This window comes from Podarcis muralis, chromosome 13 (genome assembly GCF_964188315.1).
Source record: "Podarcis muralis chromosome 13, rPodMur119.hap1.1, whole genome shotgun sequence".
Lineage (NCBI taxonomy): Eukaryota > Metazoa > Chordata > Lepidosauria > Squamata > Lacertidae > Podarcis > Podarcis muralis.
The window spans coordinates 27,165,571-27,191,772 of record NC_135667.1 but is presented as its reverse complement, the minus strand read 5'-3'; the positions used below and the strand labels follow the sequence as shown (position 1 = coordinate 27,191,772).

The window sequence follows — 26,202 nt, the reverse complement described above, 5'->3', positions numbered from 1 at the left end:
GTGGAATGTAATAAGATACCAAATCACTAAAACCCTGTTTTTATTACGGTGACTAACAAAGAAGAGATATTAAATTATAAATATAAAATGTTTTTAATGATTGGCTTCAACAACCTCAGATATGCAGATGACACAACCTTGATGGCAGAAAGTGAGGAGGAATTAAAGAACCTTTTAATGAGGGTGAAAGAGGAGAGCGCAAAATATGGTCTGAAGCTCAACATCAAAAAAACGAAGATCATGGCCACTGGTCCCATCACCTCCTGGCAAATAGAAGGGGAAGAAATGGAGGCAGTGAGAGATTTTATTTTCTTGGGCTCCATGATCACTGCAGATGGTGACAGCAGTCACGAAATTAAAAGACGCCTGCTCCTTGGGAGAAAGGCGATGGCAAATCTAGACAACATCTTAAAAAGTAGAGACATCACCTTACCAACAAAGGTCCGTATAGTTAAAGCCATGGTTTTCCCAGTAGTGATGTATGGAAGTGAGAGCTGGACCATAAAGAAGGCTGATCGCCGAAGAATTGATGCTTTTGAATTATGGTGCTGGAGGAGACTCTTGAGAGTCCCATGGACTGCAAGAAGATCAAACGCATCCATTCTTAAGGAAATCAGACCTGAGTGCTCACTGGAAGGACAGATCGTGAAGTTGAGGCTCCAATACTTTGGCCACCTCATGAGAAGAGAAGACTCCCTGGAAAAGACCCTGATGTTGGGAAAGATGGAGGGCACAAGGAGAAGGGGACGACAGAGGATGAGATGGTTGGATAGTGTTCTTGAAGCTACCAACATGAGCCTGACCAAACTGCGGGAGGCGGTGGAAGACAGGAGTGCCTGGCGTGCTCTGGTCCATGGGGTCACGAAGAGTCGGACACGACTAAACGACTAAACAACAACAAAAACGATTGGCTTATATTTTATTTATTATTACAAATAATGTATTTGTTTTGATAGTTGCTATGATAAATACAGCACTGAGAATCTCCGAAAATCATTTTAAAAGCACACACACGCAGACACAAAGAACAACACCTACCCTGCCATGACAGCCAGTTAGTGGCCAAAGAACAAGCTTCCTCAAACTCGGCCCTCCAGATGTTTTGAGACTACAGTTCCCATCATCCCTGACCACTGGTCCTGCTAGGTAGGGATCATGGGAGTTGTAGGCCAAAAACATCTGGAGGGCCGAGGTTGAGGAAGTCTGGCGAGGAAAAAGGCCTGTCGGAAGGGAAAAAAAGTGTGCCTGCTGGTGACAGGGAAGCTGACTAGGGCCAGTCTAGTCTCCCTTGGAAGGTAGTTCCACAATCTGGGAGCAGCCACCAAGAAGGTTGTCTCTTATCTTCACCAAAAGTAGCTGTGAGTGAGATGGGACTGAGAGAAAGACTTCCTTGGAATATCCCCAAGCCGAGCAGAATCATAGAGAGAGAGATGGTCATTCAGAGAGCCTGAACTCAAGCTGTATAGCTTTGTGGGTCATAACCAAAGCTTTGAGTGGTGCCAGTGGGGTTTTTGAAACAAGGCGTTTCTGTTCTCCCTTATGGTACTCAATTGAGCATCAAGTCCTAGCAGGAAACAGGACTGGTTGAAGGCATGGCAATGTGGGATGAGTTCAAGGCAGCTGGATTAGCTGTATGATAAGGACTAGTTGGCCCTATGGGGGGCAACAGTTTCCTCTTCCCTTTCTTGGAAGCTCCAAACAAGGGTCTCTGATGAACAACATGAGGATATATTTTTGGATTACAGCAATGCTAGTCGAAAAGGCTAGGGAAGTGTGGAATCTTTGCTGGGAGTATTCAAGAGAAGCAGTCTAGTTATGGAATATCCACCCACAATGCTTAGTAAGGTGGAAGCTTCTGAAAGTTATGAAAATTATGTAGAGAGAGAGAGTGTGTGTGTGTTAAAGGAGGATCGCTTTTAACACCCAGACATAAGTTGATGCTGATCTATTGGAAGGGGTGGAGTAGGAAAAATTAGCTTACATTACTCTTTTGGGAGATTTGTTTTGATTATTCATTTGTTTCCTGCTTTCTTTGCTTTTTAAATAACATCCTTCATGTAAGGTGTATGACAACTACCCAAATTGACTATATTTAAAGCTCCCTCATTAATTATAAGAGCAAACCTTTTCGGATGAGAGACATTCCTTCCCTTTCAGGTGATTGGCAGCCCACTCCTAACTGGATTTTTGTGTTGGCATCTTGGGAGACAAGTGAATAGTGTGCCTTCCGGAATAAAGACAAACCATTGGAGAGTTACAGCACCAGCTGTGGCTGTAGAGACCAATATGGGAGAGACAACAGGTGCACCGTGGCATTTCTTTTCTCTGAACTCTTCAGGGCATTTACTCACAAATAAACTCAGTGGGAATTACTACTCCCTGATGAGTGTGTTGTGTGAATTGCAGCCCAGAGGCTCCTGTGGTGTGTGAAAAAGAGTCAGCCTAATGTTTGGTGCCTCCAGAGTTTCGGGATCCAATTTCTTGCAGTCAAAAATCCTCCAGGTATAGTTGGACTTTAGGAGATATTTATATTTATACTCAATAGGGTATGTTGATTTCCTGGGGAAACAGTTTTGTTCTGAAGAACTACAGTCTGAGTAATAATAAACAAGGGATTCCCACAGGAGTCTTGGAATGAATTATATTTTCCCATTGTGGACGAGGGGATTGGTACATCTAAAAGATTGTCTCAGTTCTCTACATGCCAAACCAAAATCACTGCATTCTGCAGGAGAGGTTATCCTGCAGGCACTGTCTGATCTTTCTGCATAATATCAGAATTGAGCCTTTGCCATTGGAGCATCTACTCCTTGGAACTCCCATTAAATGTCAGAGAGGCACCATCACTGTTGTTTTCTCGGCACCAGCCAAAGATATTCTTCTTTCAACAAGTCTTCTAAATTAAGGTGTTTGTCGATGTTGGTATCTGTATTGGATGTAATTGGTATGTTACGTATGTCCTATTGCTGTTTTAAATATTTAACTTACCTAATTATCTATCTATCTATCCACACACACAATATTTTATATTTACATTATTTTATGCATGTTTTTGTAACATTGTAAATCACTTTGGGATGCCTCAAGGGATGCAATTCATGGATGAGACATTTATTATTATTATTATTATTATTATTATTATTATTATTACCGTATTTTTTGCACCATAACACTCACTTTTGTCCTCCTAGAAAGTAAGGGGAAATGTCTATGCGTGTTACGGAGCGAATGCCTGCGGGTGGCGGGGGGATCTGCTGCAGTCGTGAGCAGAGGATCCATGGTTCCCCTTCCTTCCCTCCTCCGTGGTTACAAAGCATGGATCCACATGAATCCTCAGGATTTTTGCATTGGGCTACTCCAAACTCACTGTCAGATAACATGTCTGTGGCCACAGCATGAACCACAAAAATCATATATCCACTATTTCATTTAGAATATTTCCCCCCCCCCCTCTGTTTTTCTCCTCTAAAAACTACGTGCGTGTTATGGTCTGGTGCGTGTTATAGAGTGAAAAATACAGTATATCTTCTGAAAGCATTGAGGAAATAATTCATCAGGCCTCCAGTCTCTGCTTCTTAATCTTGAATGTTTGAGAACTGGCAGTGGTTTGTTAGAGGTGGAAAGAAAGACAAGCTGTATACACTCAGAGGCACTGTCACCACTCCCCAGATAGAGTCCTTACATTGAAAGCAGAGTAAACACACAGCTCCCTTTGTAGAAAAGAGATGAACCCATTTCAGTCCCAGGTACCATGTGCAATTTCTACTTTCCTGTCTCTTGTGATTGGTGGGAGCTGGCCAGCTGCACCCCATCCTATTCTTGTGCACTACGTTTGCCTTCAGTGACTGTACCCATTACTTTCAGCAGGGAGGGAGCACAGCAGTGCACAGCCTTTATTAACCATCGCTTCTAATAGGAGGACATGGGTTGCGCTGTGGTCTAAACCACTGAGTTCCATTGCTCCAGAAGCGGTTTAGTGATGCTGGCCACATGAACCGGAAAGCTGCCTGTTGATAAACGTCGGCTACCTCGGCCTGAAAGCGAGTTGAGCTCTGCAACCCCATAGTTGCCTTTTGCTAGACTCAACCATCCAGGGGTCCTTTACCTTTAACTTTTACCTTCTAATACTAGTGCTTCTCTTGTGGTTTCTAATGTCCCTTTTACTGTACACTGCACCCTGAGCAAAGGATCCTTTGAGGGAGGAAATGTGCTTTGAATGTGCTATAAAGGTGCAATGTGCATACGCTGCCTGGTGAGATATATGGTATTTATATTAAAGCATAGTAATTATATCTGGATTTGCATCAATACCTGTAAATTAGCACATGAAATTTCATCCAGACCTGGGTTCTCTTTTATCTTTGGTGTCAGTGAAGGGGTGGGGTTTTTTCCCTTTGAAAATGCCTCTTATCAGTGTTGCATGGTCAAGTTGGGTTGATATAGAAGTGGCTTAAACTACGTAGGTTTAAATTCAAAATATTTATATTCTAATCTGCGCCAAGTAAAAGAAATGTTCCTTTCCCCCTCCCACCCCCAAACCACTGTTTTTTCCAATCATATCTGAGAATGGAAGTATGTGGTTTTATGTAATTGACACACAGATCCCCCAAAATTTCTGGAGCTTTTGTTAAAAAGATTGACCTGTACTATACTATTTGTGTGGTCATAATGATCCTTGCAAGCTTCGGGGAGTGGTATCTTTTAAGTTACAGTGGTACCCCTGGATGCGAACGGGGTCTGTTCTGGAGCCCTGTTCACATCCTGAAGCAAACGCAACCCGTGTGTGCGCATGCGCGGTTTGTGATTAGCCGCTTTCGCGCATGCGCATGACATCATTTTGAGCGTCTGCGCATGCGCGAGTGACAAAAACTGGAAGTAACACATTCCGTTACTGCTGGGTTGCCATGGAGCGTAACCTGAAAATGCTCAACCTGAAGCACATTTAACCTGAGGTATGACTGTACAGGGAAATGCAGTGAAAGTCTGATGCATACATGAACTCCATGACCTTCCATTTGCCAGCCTCCCATCTTCATAGATTTTATTTCCTATTCTAGATTAGCCTACCTATGATGCAGGACGAAGCTATCAATGGCACTTCAGTGTCTGAGTTTGAGCTTGATGGGTTCCTCAACTTGGGCGACTACGGCATACTTCTCTTTGCCATCTTCTTAGTGATCTACCTGCTCATCCTCAGTGCCAATGCTCTCATCTTCAGCCTCATCTCTGCCACTCCTCGTCTTCACATCCCCATGTATTTCTTCATTGCTGTGTTGGCCACCTTGGAGGTGTTCTATACTACCATTACCATGCCCAGGGTGTTGGTGGACCTTCTGAGGAGCAAGAAGTCCATTTCCTTCAGGAGCTGCCTTCTGCAAATCTATTTCTTCCACAGTGTGGGTATCTCAGAGGCCTGCTTGCTCGCAGTGATGGCTTACGGCCGGTACTTAGCCATCTGTGCCCCGTTAAACTATATGACCAAGATGACACCCCAACTTTGCATTCAGCTTGTGCTGGGATGCTGTGCGTGTGGTTTTGCATGTCCTTTGCCGGAGATTGTTCTGACTTCCAAGTTGCCCTTCTGTGGGCCTAGTCATATAGATCATATATTCTGTGACTTCCCCCAGGTGATCAGTCTTGCTTGCACAGACATATCGACCAGCATCATGTTGGATTTTGCCCTCCACACCATCGCCATCCTGGCCCTCATCTTTCTCATCCTCCTCTCATACATGAAGATACTGAAAGTCATTGTTAAGATCAATAGCTCGGAGGGGCGCCAGAAGGCTTTTTCCACCTGTGCCTCCCACCTCATTGTGGTCCTTACTTTCTTTGGAACTACTGGCTTCATGTACATGCACTTGACATGGATGGGATCAGGACGTTATGACAAGATCATTGCAGTCATCTACGCCTTTTTTATCCCTCTCTTCAACCCCATCATCTATTCTCTGAGAAACAAAGAAATTAGAGATGTGATCAGAAAGACTGTTGGGTTCCCATGTGCCAGCAACATATGAGGTGGTTTCTGAACTTCTTGGGACATCAGGAAGTCATTCCACGATCAAAAGTCCTGCTCACCCAGTGATTGATTATGATTTTTGAAAAGAAAAGAAAAAAGATGAACGTCTAACAAAATATATTTCCACAGTTTCACTTGTAAAGAAAAGGGAGATCGATTCAAATAAGAAGAAACAGAATTCAAACTTTCTTATCTCCCTTTGGAATTTTGCATTTAATTTGTATGTAATATCTAGATTTACATATGCGTACATTTGCGATCATCAACATGCAATGTTGCACCTCAGCATGCATGACCCACAATTGTGATGCTCTTAATACTCCATTGTACCAATTTAAATGTAGCACCATTCCTACAAAGAAAAATGGCATTCTATGACAGTGTATGCATTAGTAACTTAAACTGCAGTCTGGTTGTGGGGGGTTGCACATAAGGGAAGCATTAATACGCTATTAGTCAGAAGACAGTGTGCTGTTAGTACACTACACATAGTTTGTATACAAGCAGAAACAAATCTGACACTAAAGAATTTGTGCTGATGTGAACACCTGGAGGGGAGGGAGTTGTGAAATGGGACTTCACTGCACTCTAAAGTGGTAATTTGTGCACACACTAAATCTAGAAACTGACCTAGTGACTGCAACATCAAGCCTATATTTTACTTCTTTGTTTCTCCTCACTCCTCACTCCATGACTTGCTTTGTATGATATCTTGCTTGATGAAGAGTTCTGCATCACTCCAAAGCCTGCAACTCTTTAGTGGCATGTTGCTTGGTCCTAATAAAGGTATTGCCCGATTGAGGACGTTAAAGGAAAAGGTGCTGTTTTGTTTTTAAATCCTATGCACTCAAGAGCATATGCATATATATGCATGCTCACACCCTAGAGTTTGCAGATAAGAAATAAACACTAGATCAGTGGCTCCCAAACCATTTTGGTCCACAGCCCCCTTGAGTCCATAAACTCATCCCCAGTGCCTTCTAATCTCTAAAAAGCATTATTCAGAATAGCAGTCTGCACCACCCACTAAGAAAGATAATAACACAATAAAATTCAAAACGGTAACAATTAATTTCAGTGGTAAAGATGAATGTATTGCCAAAGATGTTGTTCTTATTTCAAGCCATACCAATTATTGATAATGTTAAGTGTTTTAAAGAATGGCAGAAAGCATTGTCTCAATTTATCTGGCAGGGGGAAAAACCCAGAATTAAATATGTTACTAACAGATACTAAAGAAAGAGGGGGATTCTCCCTGCCAGACCTGAAGATATATTTTGAAGCTGAAGCTTTCTGCTGGATAAAGGAATGGATTCAATTAGACAATGTTAATATGCTGGATCTGGAGGGATTTGACAATGTATTTGGTTTGCATGCATGTCTATGGTACGGCAAGATAAAGGCCCACAAAGGTTTTAAAAATCATGTAATTAGAAAATCTCTATATAATGTTTGGATAAGATATAAAGATCTCTTAGGAAGGAAAACACCCAGGTGGCTTTCACCAATGGAAGCTAAGGCCCAGAAAAAACTAAATATGGAGACTAAATGGTTGAAATATGCTGATTTATTTTTGGAAGATAATGAAGGATTTAAATTGAGAATATTTGATCAAATTAAAGATAAACTGGATGGTTGGTTACAATATTACCAGATCAATGAGTTGTATAAGCTTGATAAGAAAAATGGTTTTGCAACGGAAAAAACCAAATTGGAAACAGAGTTGTTAGATACGGATGTTAAAAATCTATCTAAAATGTATAATTTGCTGTTGGAGTGGCATACAAAGGATGAACAAGTCAAATCTGTTATGATAGATTGGGCAACAGACATGGGATACAATATAATGTTGGAAGATTGGGAAAGGTTGTGGAAGAAAGGGGTTAAGTTCACGGCATGTACGGTACTAAAAGAAAATATTATGAAAATGATGTATAGGTGGTACTCAACCCCGGTAAAACTAGCAAAGATTTATCATACGTATGATAACTCATGCTGGAAGTGTAAAGAAAAGGAAGGCACCTGTCACCATATGTGGTGGACGTGTCCTAAGCACTTCTGGGAATGAGTTTTTAAAATGTTGAAATATACATTTGTAAAGAAACCAGAAGCCTTTTTACTTGGAATAATAGGATTGGAATTGCCCAAAAAAGATGTTAGGTTATTTTTGTATGCCACTACAGCGGCAAGACTGCTATTAGCAAAAATTTGGAAATCTCAAGAAAAACCAACGGTAGAAGAACGGCAGATGAAGATGTTGGAATTTCTGGAGCTGGCTGACCTGAGTGGAAGAATTTGTGAACAGAAAGAGGAGGAATACCAAGAAGACTGGATGAAAGTTAAAGACTATAATATTGTAATATAAGATAATTGAGAAGGTTCTTGAAAGTACTAAACAGGCCTAGGATAACAATAAGAATCCGTATAGTAATATGGATTAAGATAATAAGAAAAGAGTTGAATATAGTCAATTGAAGGAACTAATTATCTAGAAAGATGTTTGGGAGAACTGTTACAAGGTGATATAATGAAATTCAGTTGGGGGGATTTGAGGAAGTCATTTAACAATGGAAATTGAAATGAAAATAAGAAAGAATATGTGTTTTTTCCTTTTTTCCTTTTTTTAGTATTCTAATGTGTTTTGTTTTGTGTGTTTTATATGTTATATTTGTCATAAATGTGGAAAACTAATAAAATTTTGGGGAATTTTCCCCCCCACATTTGTTCAAAATCCAATAGTCATTTACACCTTCAGTGCCACCCCCACTTGTCTCTTAGCACCCACTGTGTAATCCCTTCACCACAACCCAGGGTGGTTAACTGCCCACTTTGAGAACCATGGCACAGAGCTTTCCAAACCATGTGTTGTGACACATTTGTGTGTCAGCTGCAGTGTGTAGGTATGTCACGTGAATGCTTCCCTCGCTAACCTCTGGTTTGCTAGTAGAACTAAATTACTGTGTCATGAAATGATGCATGTCTAAAGAGTGTGTCACCAACATGAAAAGTTTGGAAAGCTCTGCCGTGGCAATAGATTACCCCCTCTTTCCTAGGCAGAAGCCAAGTACAGTGGTACCTCACAAGACGAATGCCTCGCAAGACGGAAAACTCGCAAGACGAAAGGGTTTTTGGTTTTTTGAGCTGCTTCGCAAGACGATTTTCCCTATGGGCTTGCTTTGCAAGACGAAAACGTCTTGTAAGTTTGTTTCCTTTTTCTTAACACCGTTAATACAGTTGCGACTTGACTTCAAGGAGCAACTCATAGCACGCGGTGTGGTAGCCTTTTTTGAGGTTTTTAAAGACTTTGGTGATTTTTGAAGCTTTTCCAAAACTTTTCCGAAACCATGCTTCGCAAGACGAAAAAAATCGCAAGACGAAAAAACTGCGGAACGAAGTAATTTCGTCTTGCGAGGCACCACTGTAGCTCAACACTATAGTTGTTCCTAGGTTGCCACTAGGGCAGTTAAAGAGACAATTGCTCCTTTTCACAGCTTCAGCTTCCTCTCTGCAATGGTGCTGAAGATCTGTGGAGTCAAGGGCATGTAACATTCTTCAGAGTCATCGAGGAAGAAGAGGGGGTCACTGATGACAGCAGGGTCAAATCCTTCCTTTACCAACTGGCTTTTGATCTGCTTGAAAGTGCCTGTGATCTCCAGGGTGTCCTGCATGGGAAAGAGCAGTGCAGTGAGTAGAGAACAACCAACAGCACTCTGCTCCAAGACATTCCTAGAGCAGGCCAAGGGAGTCAGTGTTTTGAGCAGTGGCAGACAGATGTACCAGAACAGGCTCTGAGCTCTGCTAGGGGAGCTGGCATCCTAAGCATCTCATTAGAGATAAAGAGAGTGGATTTCACTCTGTTCATTTACACCCGGTTGCTGAAGGCCAAACAACATGGATCTATGACTTAGGGCTCATCCAGACTTCCTTTTGTGCTGCTTGTCTTTGAGTGTTGTTGTTGTTTTTATCCTGGCACTTTCCCTGGCAAAGCTTGGAGGAAATGACAATCGGGGCTTCCATGCATAGGAGCCAACTCCTAGGGGCCAACGTCCTTCCCTCTCATACAATACCTGCCCCCCTATATTTTATTCAAATTAGCACCCCTGTTTCCATGAATGAATGTTTGCTCTGATTCAGCGGTAAAATACAGGTTTTCCCGGGGGGGGGGGGGGTGGAGCCTCCAGAGAAAATAAACAAATAAACAAAAAACTTATTGGACGCAGAGTTTTAAAGCACAGACCTGTACTTGGAAAGTGTGGCACAAAAGAAAGTCCGGATGAGACTATGACTTCTGACTTGGCCTGCTTGTCTATAGGCAGGGAACGCTTTTTCAGCTTGAGGGTGTCATTCTCTTGGCTGTGTGTGTGTGTGTGTGTGCAGAGCTGGCCATGGGTGAGGTCATTCTACACCCTTTCACACTCACACATGCATGCAACATGCACACACACGCACACACGCACACACACACACACACACACACACACACACACACACACACACCCTTTCCCCTCCCCTTGCTGCTCCTCTGATTAGGAAACAGCCAAAAAGTCAGGAAAGGACACTATAGAGGAATCCGTGCCCCACACTCTCTCAAACACACATGCCCATTCATGCACAGGCTCACAAAGACATATTGTACCCAGCCAGCCTCCTCTCCGCATGGTCTTGCCCCCTGGTGCTTCATTGATTGAGAAACAGCTGAGCAAGAAGGTGATGGATGGCTGATGAAGTGTGAGAGGCAGGGAAGGGAAGAATTCCCAGGGTAGGAGGCTGACCTATGGGGTTTCTCAAGGCAGCAAGCACAGGGAGGAAAGTGACAAGAAGGGATCGTACCTGGATGCGAACGAAGCGAGGTATGGCATAGGCTGGCAGGAGATCCTTGGCGTGCGCATACAGCTTCTGCCCGTCAAAGGAGTGCCCCTTCTTAAGGCAGATTGCAGCCATCCCAGTCTTTCCTTCATGGCCTGGAACAAACCAGAAGGGACCGGTTGGCGGTGTGTGTGGAAAGCCATGTCACATGTAAATGAATGCACCTAGAACAGCTGTGGACTGGCTAGCTAAAAACACTCCAGTTCACACAGACTTACCCTGCCATATGAATGATCCAGCTTCTTGTTCTTCTGATCTTTTCCTTTTTCCAAATTTTTTTTGGATTTTCTACATTGACCACTTTGGTTTTTGAGCTAGCCATGGAGGAAAACAAGGACCTTTCCTTCACAACCAGCACAGAGCTGCAGGACTGCCTCCAGATTGTCACATTTCCACATGGTACACTGAAAACACACTTCGGTAGAGCATGAGACTCTTCATCTCAGGGTCATGGGTTCGAGCCCCACGTTGGGTAAAAGCTTCCTGCGTTGGAGGGGGTCGGACTAGATGACTCTCGTGTTCCCTTCCAACTCTACAATTTGTTGATTCTATGATTCCTCCCCCTCCCAAGAATCCCGGGAACTACAATTCCTGGAACCCCTAACAGATTGCATTTCCCAGGATTCCTTGAGGAAGCCATGTGCTTTAAGTGTGTGTTAAATGTTTTGTTTGTTTCATTTCTATCCCACCTTTCCTCTAAGAAGCTGAAGGCAGTGAACAAGCTTCACCTCCTCCCCATTTTATCCTCACAACAGCCCTTTGAGGTAAGTGAGGCTGAGAGTGAGAGACTGGCCCAAGGTCACTTCAGTGAGCTTCATGACTGAGTGGGGATTTGAACCCTGGTCTCCCAGCTCCTAGTCCAGCATTCTAGCCACTACACCACACGGACTCTTTAAACATAGGCTTCTTTAAATGTATGTTGTGGGCGTGACCACTATATTGCAAGAGTGATTCAGTTGCAGTCTGGGGGTATCTGCTACCAGCCTTTCACAAATCGGTTCACAGAATCCAAATGACCCAAGAGCTGCAGCCGTTCGTGAGCAACTGAACCTTGTTGCTGGTGAGCGAATAATCTTGCCATATATTTGGACGCTAAATGTGGCAGCAGAAAGACGGGTTTTGATCCAATGGAATTTCAGACCCACCTGGCACTGGTACCCCATAGACATTGACTTCCTGGATGAATCTCAGTGGTGCCAGGATGTTCTCCACTTCCGTGGTGGCCACGTTTTCCCCTTTCCAGCTGCATGGACAAAACAGATTATTCCCAGATGGGTTTGGTAAAAGTGAACATCTCTCCTTTCGTTCATAATCGGGAATTTTGTCATTGGCGCAAGCGAGGAGGCCAGTTTGTGGTTCCTTGGTGTTTTCGAACGCTGCGTCCTTGCCTGCTTATATTGTGCTGTGTTGGTTTGATATAGCGGTTGTTTTGGGGGCCCTCCAAACACCCTTTTAATTGTATACATACTTTGTGCTCATGACGGTATCAGGGCAGTTATACATGCTCCCTCTTTCAATACTGTTTGTGCCTTCAAAAGTTTCAGGGAGGACACAGGGCTTTGTTCCCAACTGTTAAAGCTCCCATAACTTCCTGCTTCTAATCCAGTAACCTTTAATGCCACAAATGCTTGGCAGAGTGCAGTTTTTGCTGGATCCCTTCCAGGTGATGCATTAACGTCGGGGAAGCATCACAGAACAACTCATAAAGCAAAATGATGTGCGGATGGTCCAGTATAAATCCCCACCACTAATGCGCTATTATTGTACCAATGTCATTGTGCAGAATATATCCACGAAGAAACACCGGTCTAGAGGGGCCCTTACTGTATTATTGCCTTGTAACGCACCCTGGGATCTTCCTTATTTAAGTGCATCTTCCTTTCCTGCTATTTATTTAGAATAGCCCGGGCGACTAACAACAGTATCAAAACAACCAAACCTATAATACAATGAACAAGCATCTAAAAAACCCAATAAGCAAAAGAGCAAAAGTACGTAGATCCAGTCATATTCATTGAAGCAGTGACTAGCCATTGACGAAGGATGGACTAGATATTTTGTTATCAATAATGAGATAAAATTACTTATTAGTATTTGGATACTGGTTTTAATCATTCAGAGCTCTTCACTTACAAGATCTTGTTGCGATCCTTACGGCGACAATAGGGAGCCTGTGGCTTTCCAGATCTGGCTGGACCTCAGCTCCCATCAACCTCAACCAGCGTGGCCAGTGGTCAGGGAAGATGTGATCTGTAGTACAGCAATCCCTGCAGGATTATAGGTTTCCCATCCCCACCTTGCAATAACAAGATAAGTGAACCTTATTATACCCAAATTACACCTGGGGACAAAGGTGGTGAGATTTGAACTAGATGCTTCATGACACTCTGAGCCACTGCCCTACACAAGCCAGCATTTGTGAATGCTACCTATGCTAATGAAACACTGGTGCTGACTGCCTGTTCTACATTTGTCAGAATATAAGCTGCAGAACCTGTGTGGCGGGACTCACCGGAAAGTATCTCCTACCCGGTCCTTGAAATATAGAAAGCCTTCTTGGTCTTCCATCAGAAGGTCGCCGCTATTGAAGTAGCAGTCTCCTTTGGTGAAAACATCCCGGAGAATCTTCTTCTCCGACTTCTGTCGGTCTCCAGCGTAGCCATAGAACGGGGCAAGCCCAGTGATTTTGGACACAAACAAGCCTGTCTCACCTGGGAAAAGAAAAGGAAATGAAGCTGAATCAACTACCATAATATTCATCCTCCAACAAAGAACCACGGGCAAGACGACTGCCTCTGGGTGCTTCCGGTGGGAGGCAGCCAATGCTACTGGGGACCAGCCTTCCTACCGTTCTCCTTGCTGCCACTGACATCTGCCACTGCTGGCATCTCTAGCAGCTGTCAGAATGCACAGCAAGGGAGCACATGCGAGTGACTCTGCTTTAAGACACTGTTTCCTCAGGCATTCGTCCCTAAATCGGGTGAAGCACATCGCCACACCTGATTGCTGCAGAATATGCTGATTCGGCAGGATGCTGGCCTCAGTTGGGCCACCCTGTGAAATCCCTGAGCAGTAGATTCAAGACAGGCCAGAAACTCATTATGTTACAAAAAATTCCTTTCCAAAATGTGAATATTAGGGGAAATCCCACACAATCATGTGTACAATAGAAGAAACAAATTTTTGTGCGGCTTTAAAAAAATAAAATAAAATTTAAAAAATAAAATAAAATTTAAAAATTAAAATAAAATTTTAAAAATTAAAATAAAATTTTAAAAATAAAATAAAATTTTAAAAATAAAATAAAATTTAACTGATATAGAATCCTATTTTCAGGTAGGATTCAATCACATACCAACAAATTCAGTCTGTGGAATTATAGGAGGTCTTGTGCAACAAACCTGCTTTCCACAAATATTGAACTTTTTGCACAAAGGAAAGGAATGGGGGAAATGGACTAGAAAGTGAAGATTTAAGCTGGCTTTGATGCAATGTCATCTAACATCCCTGCAAATAAATAAGGATGAATTAAATAACCAATGGCATCTAATCTCCCTGCAAACAAAACTGGATGAACGCTCATTAAACAGGAAGCAACCTAAGACTGGAAAAATGAGAAACTGAAGTTGAAACTGACAGATGCATCCACCCCTTCTGGTGCCCCTGAAGGGATGGATGAAGACTCTTCACATTTAACACAAAGCAGGAGTGGCTCACACTTCCTCTTTCGATGATTCTTCTTCTGTTCTATGTGTGAAGAAGGGACTCTGCCATTTTTCTTGCTGGGAGAGATGTGAGCAATTTCCACAGTCTAGAGTCCATGTACAGTACCTTCTTGTGAGTTAGGACTCTGACAATACAAAGCCCAGTTCCTCTCTGAATGCCAACTTTATTGGCTTACCTGGAGTCACTGGGATGCAATGTCCGTTCTTGCCTCTCACAGGCTCATCCTTGTCAACGTCATACTTGATGATTTCGTACTTTGCCAGTTTCTGAGGTGGAACAAGCAGGAAATGGAGACATGATCCCACAAGGCTGAAATTCAAGTCTGAACATGGACTGGAATATATTTTATGAATGACCCAAGGGAACATTACTGCTAATTCATTTTTTAAAAAAATTTAAATCAGTTTACAACAATTGTACATAAAACCATAAAAGACAAACCATAGAGCTCATCTAGGAAGCACAACAATACCTGAAGGCCTAAAGGCCTCTGTGAGGTAGGTTGGACTGAGAAACAGCAGCTGAGCCAAGCTCATCTTTGCAGCTGAGCAGAGATTTGAGTCTGGCCTCCTTGATCTAAACCAGGTATTGAGAACCTTTGGTCCTCCAGGTGTCGCTGAATGAACTGCAGCCACCACCCCTGGCCATTGACCATGCTTGCCAGGGCTGATGGGAGTTATACTTCATCAACATCTGGAGAGCCAAGGGTGCCTCAACCCTGGTCTAAATCCAGCACATTGCTGCTCTACCTCACTGGTTAGTGTACTCCTGGTAGCAGCTGAAGCTCAGGGGCAGAGAACCTCTTTTTTGCCTGCATTGCCTCATTCGAGTTTAATGATGTGCTGTTGTTGGGGGGCAAAGCCCAAAGTGGACGGGCGCAAATCCAGATATACACATGCCCAAATGCCTCACCAGACATGCTTCCTTGCGGAGTTCTGAGAAAAGGGTTTCCCTTTCTCGGCACACAGTAAGGAAATGCAGCAAGGTGCCACTGGAAGAAGGGAGCTGCTTCTTTGTCTGTTGGCAGTGTGGCTTGGCAGCCATGCCCCTCTTTGCTACTGATTCGTTGAGTGGCATAATGGACGAGATCAGGCTTGAACCTCAGCAGGAACAGCTGGGCAGTGGGCAACTCGCACTGCGGAGGCTGCACTATGCCAACAAACTATCTTTCCAAGTCTTACATTTTTGCTTGGGGGTTGTTGACAAAATTCTTGGTACCTTTCCCTGTACTTTCCCCTTCTGTTGGCTTTTATCTTGCTTCACCTTCGTGTTGCATTCTCTCTACTGCTTTCTAGCTGTCTGAGAGGAGAGGTGGTCAGTCCTGACATGCCCTGTGAATAGAGTGCTCTGTGTGCCAGTAGTGGTTTAGTCGTGCTGACCACATGACCCGGAAAGCTGTCTGCAGCCGAAACAGCGTCTCCCTCAGTCTGGAAAGCGAGGTGAGTGCTGCACCTCATAGTCACCTTTGATTGGACTTAACCATCCAGGGGTTAGATAAGATCTAGATAAAAATGTATATCTAGATAAGAATGTATATCTAAACAGGGTTTCAGGTAGCTATGGGTTTGCTGAGATATTCTAGTTTAGTTCTCATTACCTTGTAGAGGAAGTGGGACCTTCCCACAGCTCCGACTTTTCCTGTGGTGTTAAAAAACCCGACGTTCCCCTCTGTCGCTCCATAGATCTCATAGATTTGGACGGGTCCAAATCGGTGCAGGAACTCCTTCCAGACGTCCGCACGCATGCCGTTGCCTATTGCCATTCGCACACAGTGGTCTCGGTCTCTGTCTGTCTGCAAAGCAGCATGTCAGAGGGGTCGCTGCTGAACTAAATAAACTTTGCTAATATTTATTATCATTATACATTTCTATGCCACCTTTAACACTTCTGTAAAACAAGAAAATCCTTAATAAAATATTCTATGCCGCCTTTATCTTCCAAGGATCTCAAGGTGATGTACTTGGTTCTCTTCCTCCCCATTTAATCTTCACAACAATCCCGTGAGGTAGGTTAGGCTAAGAGATCGTGACTGGCTCAAGGTCATCCAGTTAGCTTCATGGCTGAGTGAGGATTCGAACCTCCGTCTCCAAGGTCATAGTCCAACACTCTAACAATGACGCCACACTGACCAGTGCCGGCTTCCAGTCCTCCTGACAACAAACATGTCAGGTTAATGAAATGTGCTCTGTGAATGGCTTCCTAGGAAGGCTCTTTGGAAAATTCACCTGGTTCAGACTGCAGCTAAGGGGCTGTTATTTAAACAGTATGCCATAAGAATAGCCTTGAATCAGGGCAGTGGCCCACCTGGTACAACACCTAAACGGCCTCAGTCCAGAATATCTGAAGGAGCGTCTCCACCCCCATCGTTCTATCTGGACACTGAGGTCCAGCGCTGAGGGCCTTCTGGCGGTTCCCTCACTGTGAGAAGCCAAGTTACAGGGAACCAGGCAGAGGGCCTTCTCGGTAGTGGCACCTGCCCTGTGGAACGCCCTCCCACCAGATGTCAAAGAGAACGACAACTACCAGACTTTTAGAACAGTGTTTCCCAACCTTTTTTGGGCAAAGGCACACTTGTTTGATGAAAAAAATCTCGAGGCACACCACCATTACAGCCCCGTGACGTCAGCGCGCAGCGTCACGCCGGGAGGGACGCACGAAAGTGTAACTTTCAATTTTTTTCCCTCCCCCTTGCCGGGGAACCTCCAAGCTTTGGGGGTGGGGGGGGAGGAGGCAGCAAAGCGAGGGACTGAGGGACTCCTCCAACGACAAGGGTTGGGGAAGAAGAGAAAGGGCTATTCCGCTCCAGTCACGGGAGGGGAATATGTACTGGCCCAACTGGTGTGCGGTCTTCGGAAAGCGGGGTGCGGGAAGGAAGCCTAGGCTCGGGGTCATAGAATCATAGAATCATAGAGTTGGAAGAGACCACAAGGGCCATCGAGTCCAACCCCCTGCCAAGCAGGAAACACCATCAGAGCACTCCTGACATATGGTTGTCAAGCCTCTGCTTAAAGACCTCCAAAGAAGGAGACTCCACCACACTCCTTGGCAGCAAATTCCACTGTCGAACAGCTCTTACTGACAGGAAGTTCTTCCTAATGTTTAGGTGGAATCTTCTTTCTTGTAGTTTGGATCCATTGCTCCGTGTCCGCTTCTCTGGAGCAGCAGAAAACAACCTTTCTCCCTCCTCTATGTGACATCCTTTTATATATTTGAACATGGCTATCATATCACCCCTTAACCTCCTCTTCTCCAGGCTAAACATGCCCAGCTCCCTTAGCCGTTCCTCATAAGGCATCGTTTCCAGGCCTTTGATCATTTTGGTTGCCCTCCTCTGGACACGTTCCAGTTTGTCAGTGTCCTTCTTGAACTATGGTGCCCAGAACTGGACACAGTACTCCAGGTGAGGTCTGACCAGAGCAGAATACAGTGGCACTATTACTTCCCTTGATCTAGATGCTATACTCCTATTGATGCAGCCCAGAATTGCATTGGCTTTTTTAGCTGCCGCGTCACACTGTTGGCTCATGTCCACCGGGCGCAAGGTCCACCGACCTCGGCGGAGAAAGGTAACAACCGGAGCCGATGACCAGTGGCGTAGCGTGGGTTGTCAGCACCCGGGGCAAGGCAAGTAATTTGCGCCCCCTAACCCCTTACCATGGTCATTAATACTGACGGCTCTACTCTGGGGCAAACTTCGTGGTGACTACTGCCCTCCGTGGTGTTGTTTTTGCAATTAAAGGACCCCTGCCTCAAATAAAGCATCTTGGGGATTGGGGACTGGGATTTGCCAAGGGAGCTGGGAATTGCAGTTCAGTGGCGGGTCAGGGGGAGAGGGTCCCTTCCGCGCCTGGGTGCCGCGGGCCCCTTTGCGCCAAGACGCGCGTCTTTGGGCGTCGCGGCGCAGCCTTCTCGGTCTCCCTCCCCGGCCCGGCTAGCCCCGACGCGGCTTCTTTCTGGTACGGGGAGGGGGCTTCTTTCTGGCGCTGGGGCCAGTGCGTTGGCCGGCCTCCGGCGCGGGTGGGCGGGCCCTGTCGGGGCGGGTGGGCAGTCTTGGCGCGCAGGCACTAGAGCGCAGGTGGCTCCGGCTGGGCGCTTCATTCGCCGCCGGTGGCACGTTTGGCGGGCTGCGCGCGTCCACACAGCGACCCGAGCCTGGGCGGCGTGGCGCTTGGTGCCGGAGCCTCCGCCCGCAGCGCCCCGTCGGGAGACCCGGCCGGAAGGAGCCTCGAGCCGGCTGTCGGACGCGGCTGAAGCAGCCAGGGCGGCATGGCAGGCGGCGGCGGCTCTTCGGCGACTCCGGAGGCAGCGAGCGCACCCCCCCCCCCAGAAGTTGCGCCCGGTGCTGCCGGCCCCCCCTGCACCCCCCACGCTACGCCACTGCTCCTCAGAGTCTTTTCCCGCCGCCCCCTCACAAGACAGCCCTGAAGCCGAGCGCAGAGTGAGGGGCAGGGCCCGGCAGAGTCTCGCTGCCCCCCAACGCCTCTCGAGGCGGCATGAGGGGCGCCACGTCAAGGGCGCCGGCGGGCGCAGCGGCAGCTCCTGTCAGGGCACGAGGCGGGCCCGGCGCCTCTCCCCCACCCACCCCGTCCGCCCACCCATATCCCGCTCAGGAGGGGCCGGTGGGCTGGCAAGCGCCTCACAGCAGCAGCACCAGAGAGGGAGAGAAGTCCGCCTCCCGCTGCCGCCGCCTCTTCATCCCCAGCAGCAACTTCCCTGCCCGGCTCCCCGCCGCCGCCGCCGCCTCCTTCTCTCCCTGCTTTGCAGTAGCAGCCGCCGCCGCCGCGGCACACAAGGGAACATCTCGCGGAACACTAGTGTGCCGCGGAACACCGGTTGGGAAACACTGTTTTAGAAGACATCTGAAGGCAGCCCTGTTTAGGGAAGCTTTTAATGTTTGATGCATTACTGTATTTTAATATTTTGTTGGAAGCCACCCAGAGTGGCTGGGGAGGCCCAGCCAGATGGGCGGGGAATAAATAATAAATTATTATTATGATTATTATGATTATTATCTTGATCTGTTAGATACCTGTGGGAAGCCAACAAGCAGCAAGAGAACGCAACAGCAGAATTTGCCTACCCAAGTTGGCGGCCTTCACTGGCTCTTGCAGGAACAAATCTCACAATTTACATGCTGTGCCACAGATAGAAGGCAACCAGTGTCACCAAAGGTTTCCAAACCATGGTTTCCAATTCTGGTTCTCAGGTAGCTGCCAGGGCCCATGGGCCTTCTTTTAAAAACCAAGCAAAAGAAACTGACAGGGCCATAAACTACCCTGGAAATTGATGCAGCTTCTGGAGCATTTGAGGTGTTTGTTTGTTTGTTTGTTTGTTTTTTGGAGATGGGATGGCATTCACTAGGGGCACTGCTGCCTAGAAAAGGATGAAGATATTTTTAAATTTAATAATAATAATAATAATAATAATAATAATAATAATAATAATAAATGAGTGCCTGCAACTGTGTACCTGCTTCACCAGCTGTTCCTCGGCAATAAAATGAATTTTAAAAAAAACAATGAGAAAAGAAGATGGGTGTTCTCCAGGTGGTCATTTGCGAGCCCCCTGGGCTGTGTGGGGCTCTTGACTTTGACCTCTAGGTGCAGCCCCCACCTATATTTTTGGATTCAGCTTTGAATCCAATTGGACAATCCATCTGAATTCTTGGCAACATTTTTGCCGCAACAACAAAACTGGCCTCTCTCGCCAATGATTACCTTTTTCACATTACACAGGTAGCGCATCATTTCTCCCACATACAGGATCAGGGAGACGCGATATCGTCTGCAGTCATTCCAGAACTCAGAAACGGAAAACTTAGGTCTCAAGACACATGTAGACCCTTGTGGGAATAAAGAGAGAGAGTGGCTTAGGTGTGGCCTTGTTGTGAGCACTGGTATAGGCAGATGCAGTTCTAAGTGCCATGCATTATATTATTGCAATGTAAGACATATGTTGGGCTGCCTCTGGAAAGTGTTTGGAAACTTTCAGATGGGGCAAACTGCAGCAACTAAGGGATTGGCTCTAAATGTGCAGTGAATCCTCACAGATACAAAAGCCTCCTTGCTTCTTGAGCCAGACAGCAGCTGAAACAGGGCTCGAGGATTTCGTTAAGGAGGTTGGGAACTGTAGCTCTGTAAGGGGTAAACTACAGTTCTCATGGTTCTTTGGCGCAGGGGAGCAGTGCGCTTTAAAATCACGTTAGGTACACAGCCTGAATATGTTTGACTTTCACACATAGGTTTCCTGGTCCGCTTCTTCCCATGGGTGGATGAAAGAATGTTCAGAATTAAATGGTGGCAGGTGTTTTCAATGTATAAAGTGCAAATATGTGGTGAGGAAGGATCCTATGTGGAGAGAGGTTGTGTGGTGTAGTGGTTAGAGCATCAGACTAGGACCCGGGAGACCAGGGCTCTGGTCCCCACTCGCCCTGAAGATCACTGGGTGATCTTGGGCCAGTCTCTTAGTCTAACTTGAGAGTACATCTGCATTCATGGATGTGTGTATGTCTATCTATCTATGCACTTATCAACCCATCTCTGCCTATCACCCACTTGCAGAGGAGGCGTGTGAGTGGACATTCCATACATACCAGCTTCCAGGCATCCTCCAACCCCAACTAAGAGTGCAACTGAGTGGTACAGTGGGAGTGGGGTGTAGACGATGTCCTTGGAGCAGGCCCCAAGGTGGCCTGATAGGTTGGATGCTATCAGCATCTTTCTCTGGGAAAGGATAGCAGCTTTCGGTAGCCCTTGAGGAAAAAGAGAAGGGCTCATTTAACAAACACAAATGACTCCGTCCAGTGGGAAAGCGTAACATGCTGGGATCCCAATACATTCCTTCCCATGTTGACAGATTCTAGGACCCACAGGTGAGAGCTGAGTGCAAGATGGGGACCAAAGGTGGGACAAACTACCCCAGAAGGAGCAAACAGATTCCCCATCAAAGGCACTAAGGTAAAGGTAAAGGGACCCCTGACCATTAGGTCCAGTCGTGGCCGTCTCTGGGGTTGCAGCGCTCATTTTGCTTTATTGGCCGAGGGAGCCGGCGTACAGCTTCCGGGTCATGTGGCCAGCATGACTAAACCGCTTCTGGTGAACCAGAGCAGCGCACGGAAACGCCATTTACCTTCCCGCCGGAGCAGTACCTATTTATCTACTTGCACTTTGACGTGCTTTCAAACTGCTAGGTTGGCAGGAGCTGAGACCAAGCAACGGAAGCTCACCCCATCGCGGGGATTCGAACTGCCGACCTTCTGATCAGCAAGTCCTAGGCTGTGTGGTTTAACCCACAGCGCCACCCGCGTCCCTTATCAAAGGCACTACCTCTCCCTTAATGAGCCCATACACAAGTAGGGCAGGTAGAAGGAAGATGGGATTTCCAGACATAATTGCCCCCCTCACCCATCACTGTGACCTTTTCCCTCCTCACCTGTAGTCCCAGAGGTGAAAATATACAGGGATGTAGATTCAGCAGTTATGTTGGCTCTGAAGGAAATGGGCATAGGCTCGGCTGAGCTGGATTGGATCTGCCCAAGCAAAGCTTCCACACCCTCGGTTGGGGAGTCTTCGCTTAGGAAGAAAACTTGGACTCCTTCATTCTTTAGAGTGGGAAGGACATCCTCAATGGCGGCCTGGAAATCTGAAAGAGAGCATGAAAAGAGGTGAGGTTTTTTATTGACGCTTACTTCCTAACCTTAGGCACGGATATCTTCAAATACAGGCAACTCCCCATTTACGCGTGTTCAATATGCATGCAACCGTATATACACACATTGCGTCAAATCCGGACGTGACCCAAAAATGTCACAAAAATATCACAAAAGAGGCGGAATGGGGTGTTTGCAGGCTTTCCCAGTTGTGTTTTCAATGGTGTTCTTCTGCATTTATCCTGATTTTCTTGTGAGGTGTTTTAACATTTCCCCCTTAACCATTCCCTAATTCATTCCACACTTTCCAATGTTTTTCTCCATCGCTTTCCAAGCTGCAAAAAGCGTGAATCTTTTTAAAAGTTGATTTGTTGCACTTTGCGAACAGCGCCCTTTAACCCACTTTAATTGTGCAAACTTAAAAGGTCCAGTATGTTCTTGAATCCCTCCCCCCAAATATTGATAGAGGTGCCCTTTGTCTTCTTGGCTAGGTCTCCTTTCCTAAATGTCAATGACTTCTGTAACTGTTCAGCGGAAAACTGTATTGAAAGGCAGGGGCACGCTAGTTTCTCACAAAAGAAATGAGAATAGTGCCTGTATAGTGCCTGGCCTCATTTCTCAGGTTCTACAAATGCTCAAAACTTACTTTTTATTGTAAAATGAAAGCATGGACTCTTGGGATTATGGTTCATCCACAGGATAATTGCTTCTCCTTGCCTCTTACCCCTTCCCGACCTCCATGACAGCTTCCATAATCTCTGATCAGTGGCCATGCTGTCTGGGCCAGATGGGATTTGGAGTCCAGAACATCTGTAGGCCAGAGCTCCCCTGAGGTATAGCCATGTACCTAATTGGAGCTGAGAAGCCACTGTGGATCCCTAGTCACCTGGGCAGTCAGTGAACTGGCACAAAACAGGGAGCTCTGCAAACATCAGCTGAAGGTTTATCCACTCTTACCTTTCCTCCACTCTTTCCAGCCAAGGCCTGTGCTTTGAAGCTCTGTGTCCAGGTGCCTCCCCACCCCATTTATTTATTCATTTTGCTCCAGAGCTTTTCCTGTGAAAGCCTGCTCTTTAGTGCTCAATGGGAGCAAACGTCAACCCACAGAAAACCCTGATTGATGCTTGCTCTGATTCAGCTTTAAAGAATGGGTTTTTGCAGGGAAGACTTGGTGGGGGTGGGAGTGTGGATCAGCCCCAAGTTAGCAAGCCTTTTTTTTTTTTTTTGCACAGTTTGCAAAATTGAGCAATGCGACCATGCATTTTGTCTGGGACTTCAACATCAAAAGTGAGAGCGGGGAAGAAAGAGAGGATAAAAGGGGCTTATACACTTTATATACTTTTTGCCCCACTCTTTACAGGCTCTGTGTTTGAGCCGTCCTGTCCCCCACAAGATTTTCCTGCAAAAACCTTCTCCTTTTTAAAGCTGAATTCAGATTTCCCCTGGATTGGCGTTGGCTCAGATTGAGCACTGAAGAGCAAGTTTTCACAGAGAAAACCCTGGAGCAAAAAGAAGGGCACCCAGACACAAAGCTTTAAATCACCAACCATGCCTGGAAAGAGCCGAGGAAAGGTAAGTGTGGACAAGCCCTTAGTCGCAATCTCTTCCGGATCCAGCCCAAGAAATGTTCCTGCAAGAAGAAGAGCTGCAAATGGTGCTCCCCACCGAAAACTGGCCAAGTTTTCGGGGCGCCTGAGGCAGCATATTCTACACAAACCCCTTTCCCTGGAAGCAGAAATACGATTTAAACAAATTTAACTATTCACTCCCTTTCATGACACTCAAAAGCAGCTGTCTGGGGCTGCTGCCAGGATTCCTTGCCCAGAGGAGAGCAGTGGTCAAACTGGCCTAACTGTGCAGTCCAGACATGCTTTCATTTCCCCCCTGAGGTGCAGCTATTTCCCACTAGCCAACAGTCACCATCACCTGGAGTTGTCAGTAGCACTTTGGCCTTGCAGGAGCTGAGGGCATGCAAGAGAGACTTGGCTCGGATGTTATAGTTGATACACGCCATGGCGCTGCCAATCTTCTCCAGTCCCATCCAGACCCAGAGATAGGCAGGGACGTTCTTGAGGAAAACAGCCACCGTTTCCCCTTCTTCCAGCCCCACGTGGTCCCGGAGCACTCTGGCCAGCTGACTGCTGCGCCTGTCGATATCTCGGTAGGAATAGGTTTCGTCTCCAAAGAGGACCAGGGGCTTCTCTGGGTGCTTCTGGACTTTGGCCAAGAAGAGGTCCAGTAAGGTGATGGGAGGTTTGCGGTAGACACACCTGTGGCATTTGTATCCAAATTTAACGATGCGAAAGAAGGCGACCACGTCCTGCCAAAAATAGGGGCTGTAAAATTTCCCCAGGTGGTAGAGAAGGATCAAGATCCCTGACACAACCACGCTCACATCAAGCATGGCTGGGCTCTGGCTTCAGAAGACCAAAGCTCCTGGAATCTGCAGGCACCCACTGCCTCTTGCAGGCTCCGTCTGAGAGCTGCTGAATGGAAGGCAGAAAAGCAACGAGGAACATTAAATGAGATGGAATTTATACTCTCCTCTCCCACCAGTTCCCACAAGCTGATAGGAGGGAACACTTGACTGTCAGTCTGCAGACAGTTAATTTGCATGGACTGAGCTGTCTTTGGCTCACAGCACAGGGTTGGTGGGACACACAGTTCCTCCGACTTACGGTTAGTGATTATATTTCCTCTCGGATGAAGGCAGGGCTTTATTTCAGCCGGAACTCGCCAGATCTCAGTTCCAGCACCTCTCAGGTGGGCTCCATTGCTATCCTAAGAGGACAAGAGAGAGTTCCAACACCTCTTTTTCTATAAAAATAGCACTAGATGAGGACATTGGTGCTGTCCACGTGTGCAGTTATGGTAAAACACTCTTCTGTTTGGGTACGGCAGAGGCGCCATCTTCTCACGACAATTGAGCAGGCCCAACACAATGTCCCAATGTCAAGCGCACGTCACGTGATGTCCTGATGATGTTCAAGAAGCCAGGGACTGGCGCCAAGCACCCTCTGAAGATTGAGGGGGCCTGGCCCCCTCCCAAAAATATTGGGGGGGGCACCAAAACTGCTTCGTCCCCTAGGAGTTGCAGCGCCTCGTGATTGGTATGCTTACAAGAGCTCAGAGTTCCAAAATGTGGGTTGATGGAGAGAAAATCAAATGGACTCTCCACAGACATTTATGCGTTTATTTAATTTTTTGTCCCACCCTTGGTACCCGTGAAGGTCAGTAAGTTAGCAAAGATGGCTGCCTCTTGTTTTATACTCCAATAAGCTTGGGAAGCAGGCTGTACTCACAAGGAGCAGCTGAAGGGCTGGGAACCGCTGGTGTTGTCAGGGACTGGGCAGAGGAGGAATAGTGGAGACCGCCTCCCCAGCCTGACCCTTCCAGAGAAGAAGTTCAGAATTAAAACAGGGGGTTGAGGGAGGCAGCAGCTCAGAGGCAGATGAGGGGGAAAGCTGGGAAATCATGGGGCAGCCAGAACAACACCCAGCTGAAACATCATCAGAAGGCATTCCAGACCCTCCATCTCTCAGAATCCGGTGAGCTTTAAAAGTAGGATAGCAAAGAGCTCAAAGACAGAGGGCACGTAGCAGCACCCGTAGAGAAGACAATGAGAATGAGGAATGAGGAAGTGGAAGAGCCGGGGGGGGCAGAGATTCACTCAGGACAATGCCATTATCCAAGAGGCTGGGCTCTATAGCCTCTCTCTGCTGTAAAGATTGAAATAAAAAAAGAATGGTAAGAAACTTTCCCTTGTCTTTGTACTTTCCTGGGCAACCAGCCAGGAGCCGCTGACAGCATCCTGACATATGTGCAGGCCAAATGCTGCCCTCTGTGAACATTGCATATATGTACATCTGGTTATGGCTAGGTCAAGGGCTGTAGTGCAGTGGCAGAGCCTTACATACAGAAGGCCTCAGGTTTAATCCCC

General features: G+C 46.3%; 2 protein-coding genes across 2 annotated transcripts; one reads left to right on the top strand and one right to left on the bottom strand.

Moving 5' to 3' along the window:
* The first annotated feature begins 4,366 nt into the window (after nt 1-4,366).
* Nucleotides 4,367-6,020, top strand: LOC114582412 (olfactory receptor 6N2-like). Its single transcript, XM_077917235.1, has one exon. It carries the CDS (start codon nt 5,070-5,072, stop codon nt 6,018-6,020), a length of 951 nt encoding a protein of 316 aa, XP_077773361.1. The 5' UTR covers nt 4,367-5,069.
* A 102-nt stretch (nt 6,021-6,122) lies between these two features.
* LOC114582000 (long-chain fatty acid transport protein 2-like) lies at nt 6,123-24,790 on the bottom strand. Its single transcript, XM_028702747.2, has 10 exons — nt 24,189-24,790; nt 22,046-22,255; nt 21,207-21,365; nt 20,332-20,456; nt 16,212-16,406; nt 14,790-14,880; nt 13,401-13,599; nt 12,034-12,131; nt 10,853-10,983; nt 6,123-9,684 (listed from the first exon to the last, which is right to left on the bottom strand). The coding sequence occupies exons 1-10, from the start codon at nt 24,664-24,666 to the stop codon at nt 9,508-9,510; spliced, it is 1,863 nt and encodes a 620-aa protein (XP_028558580.2). The 5' UTR covers nt 24,667-24,790; the 3' UTR covers nt 6,123-9,507.
* Between the last annotated feature and the right edge of the window lie 1,412 nt (nt 24,791-26,202).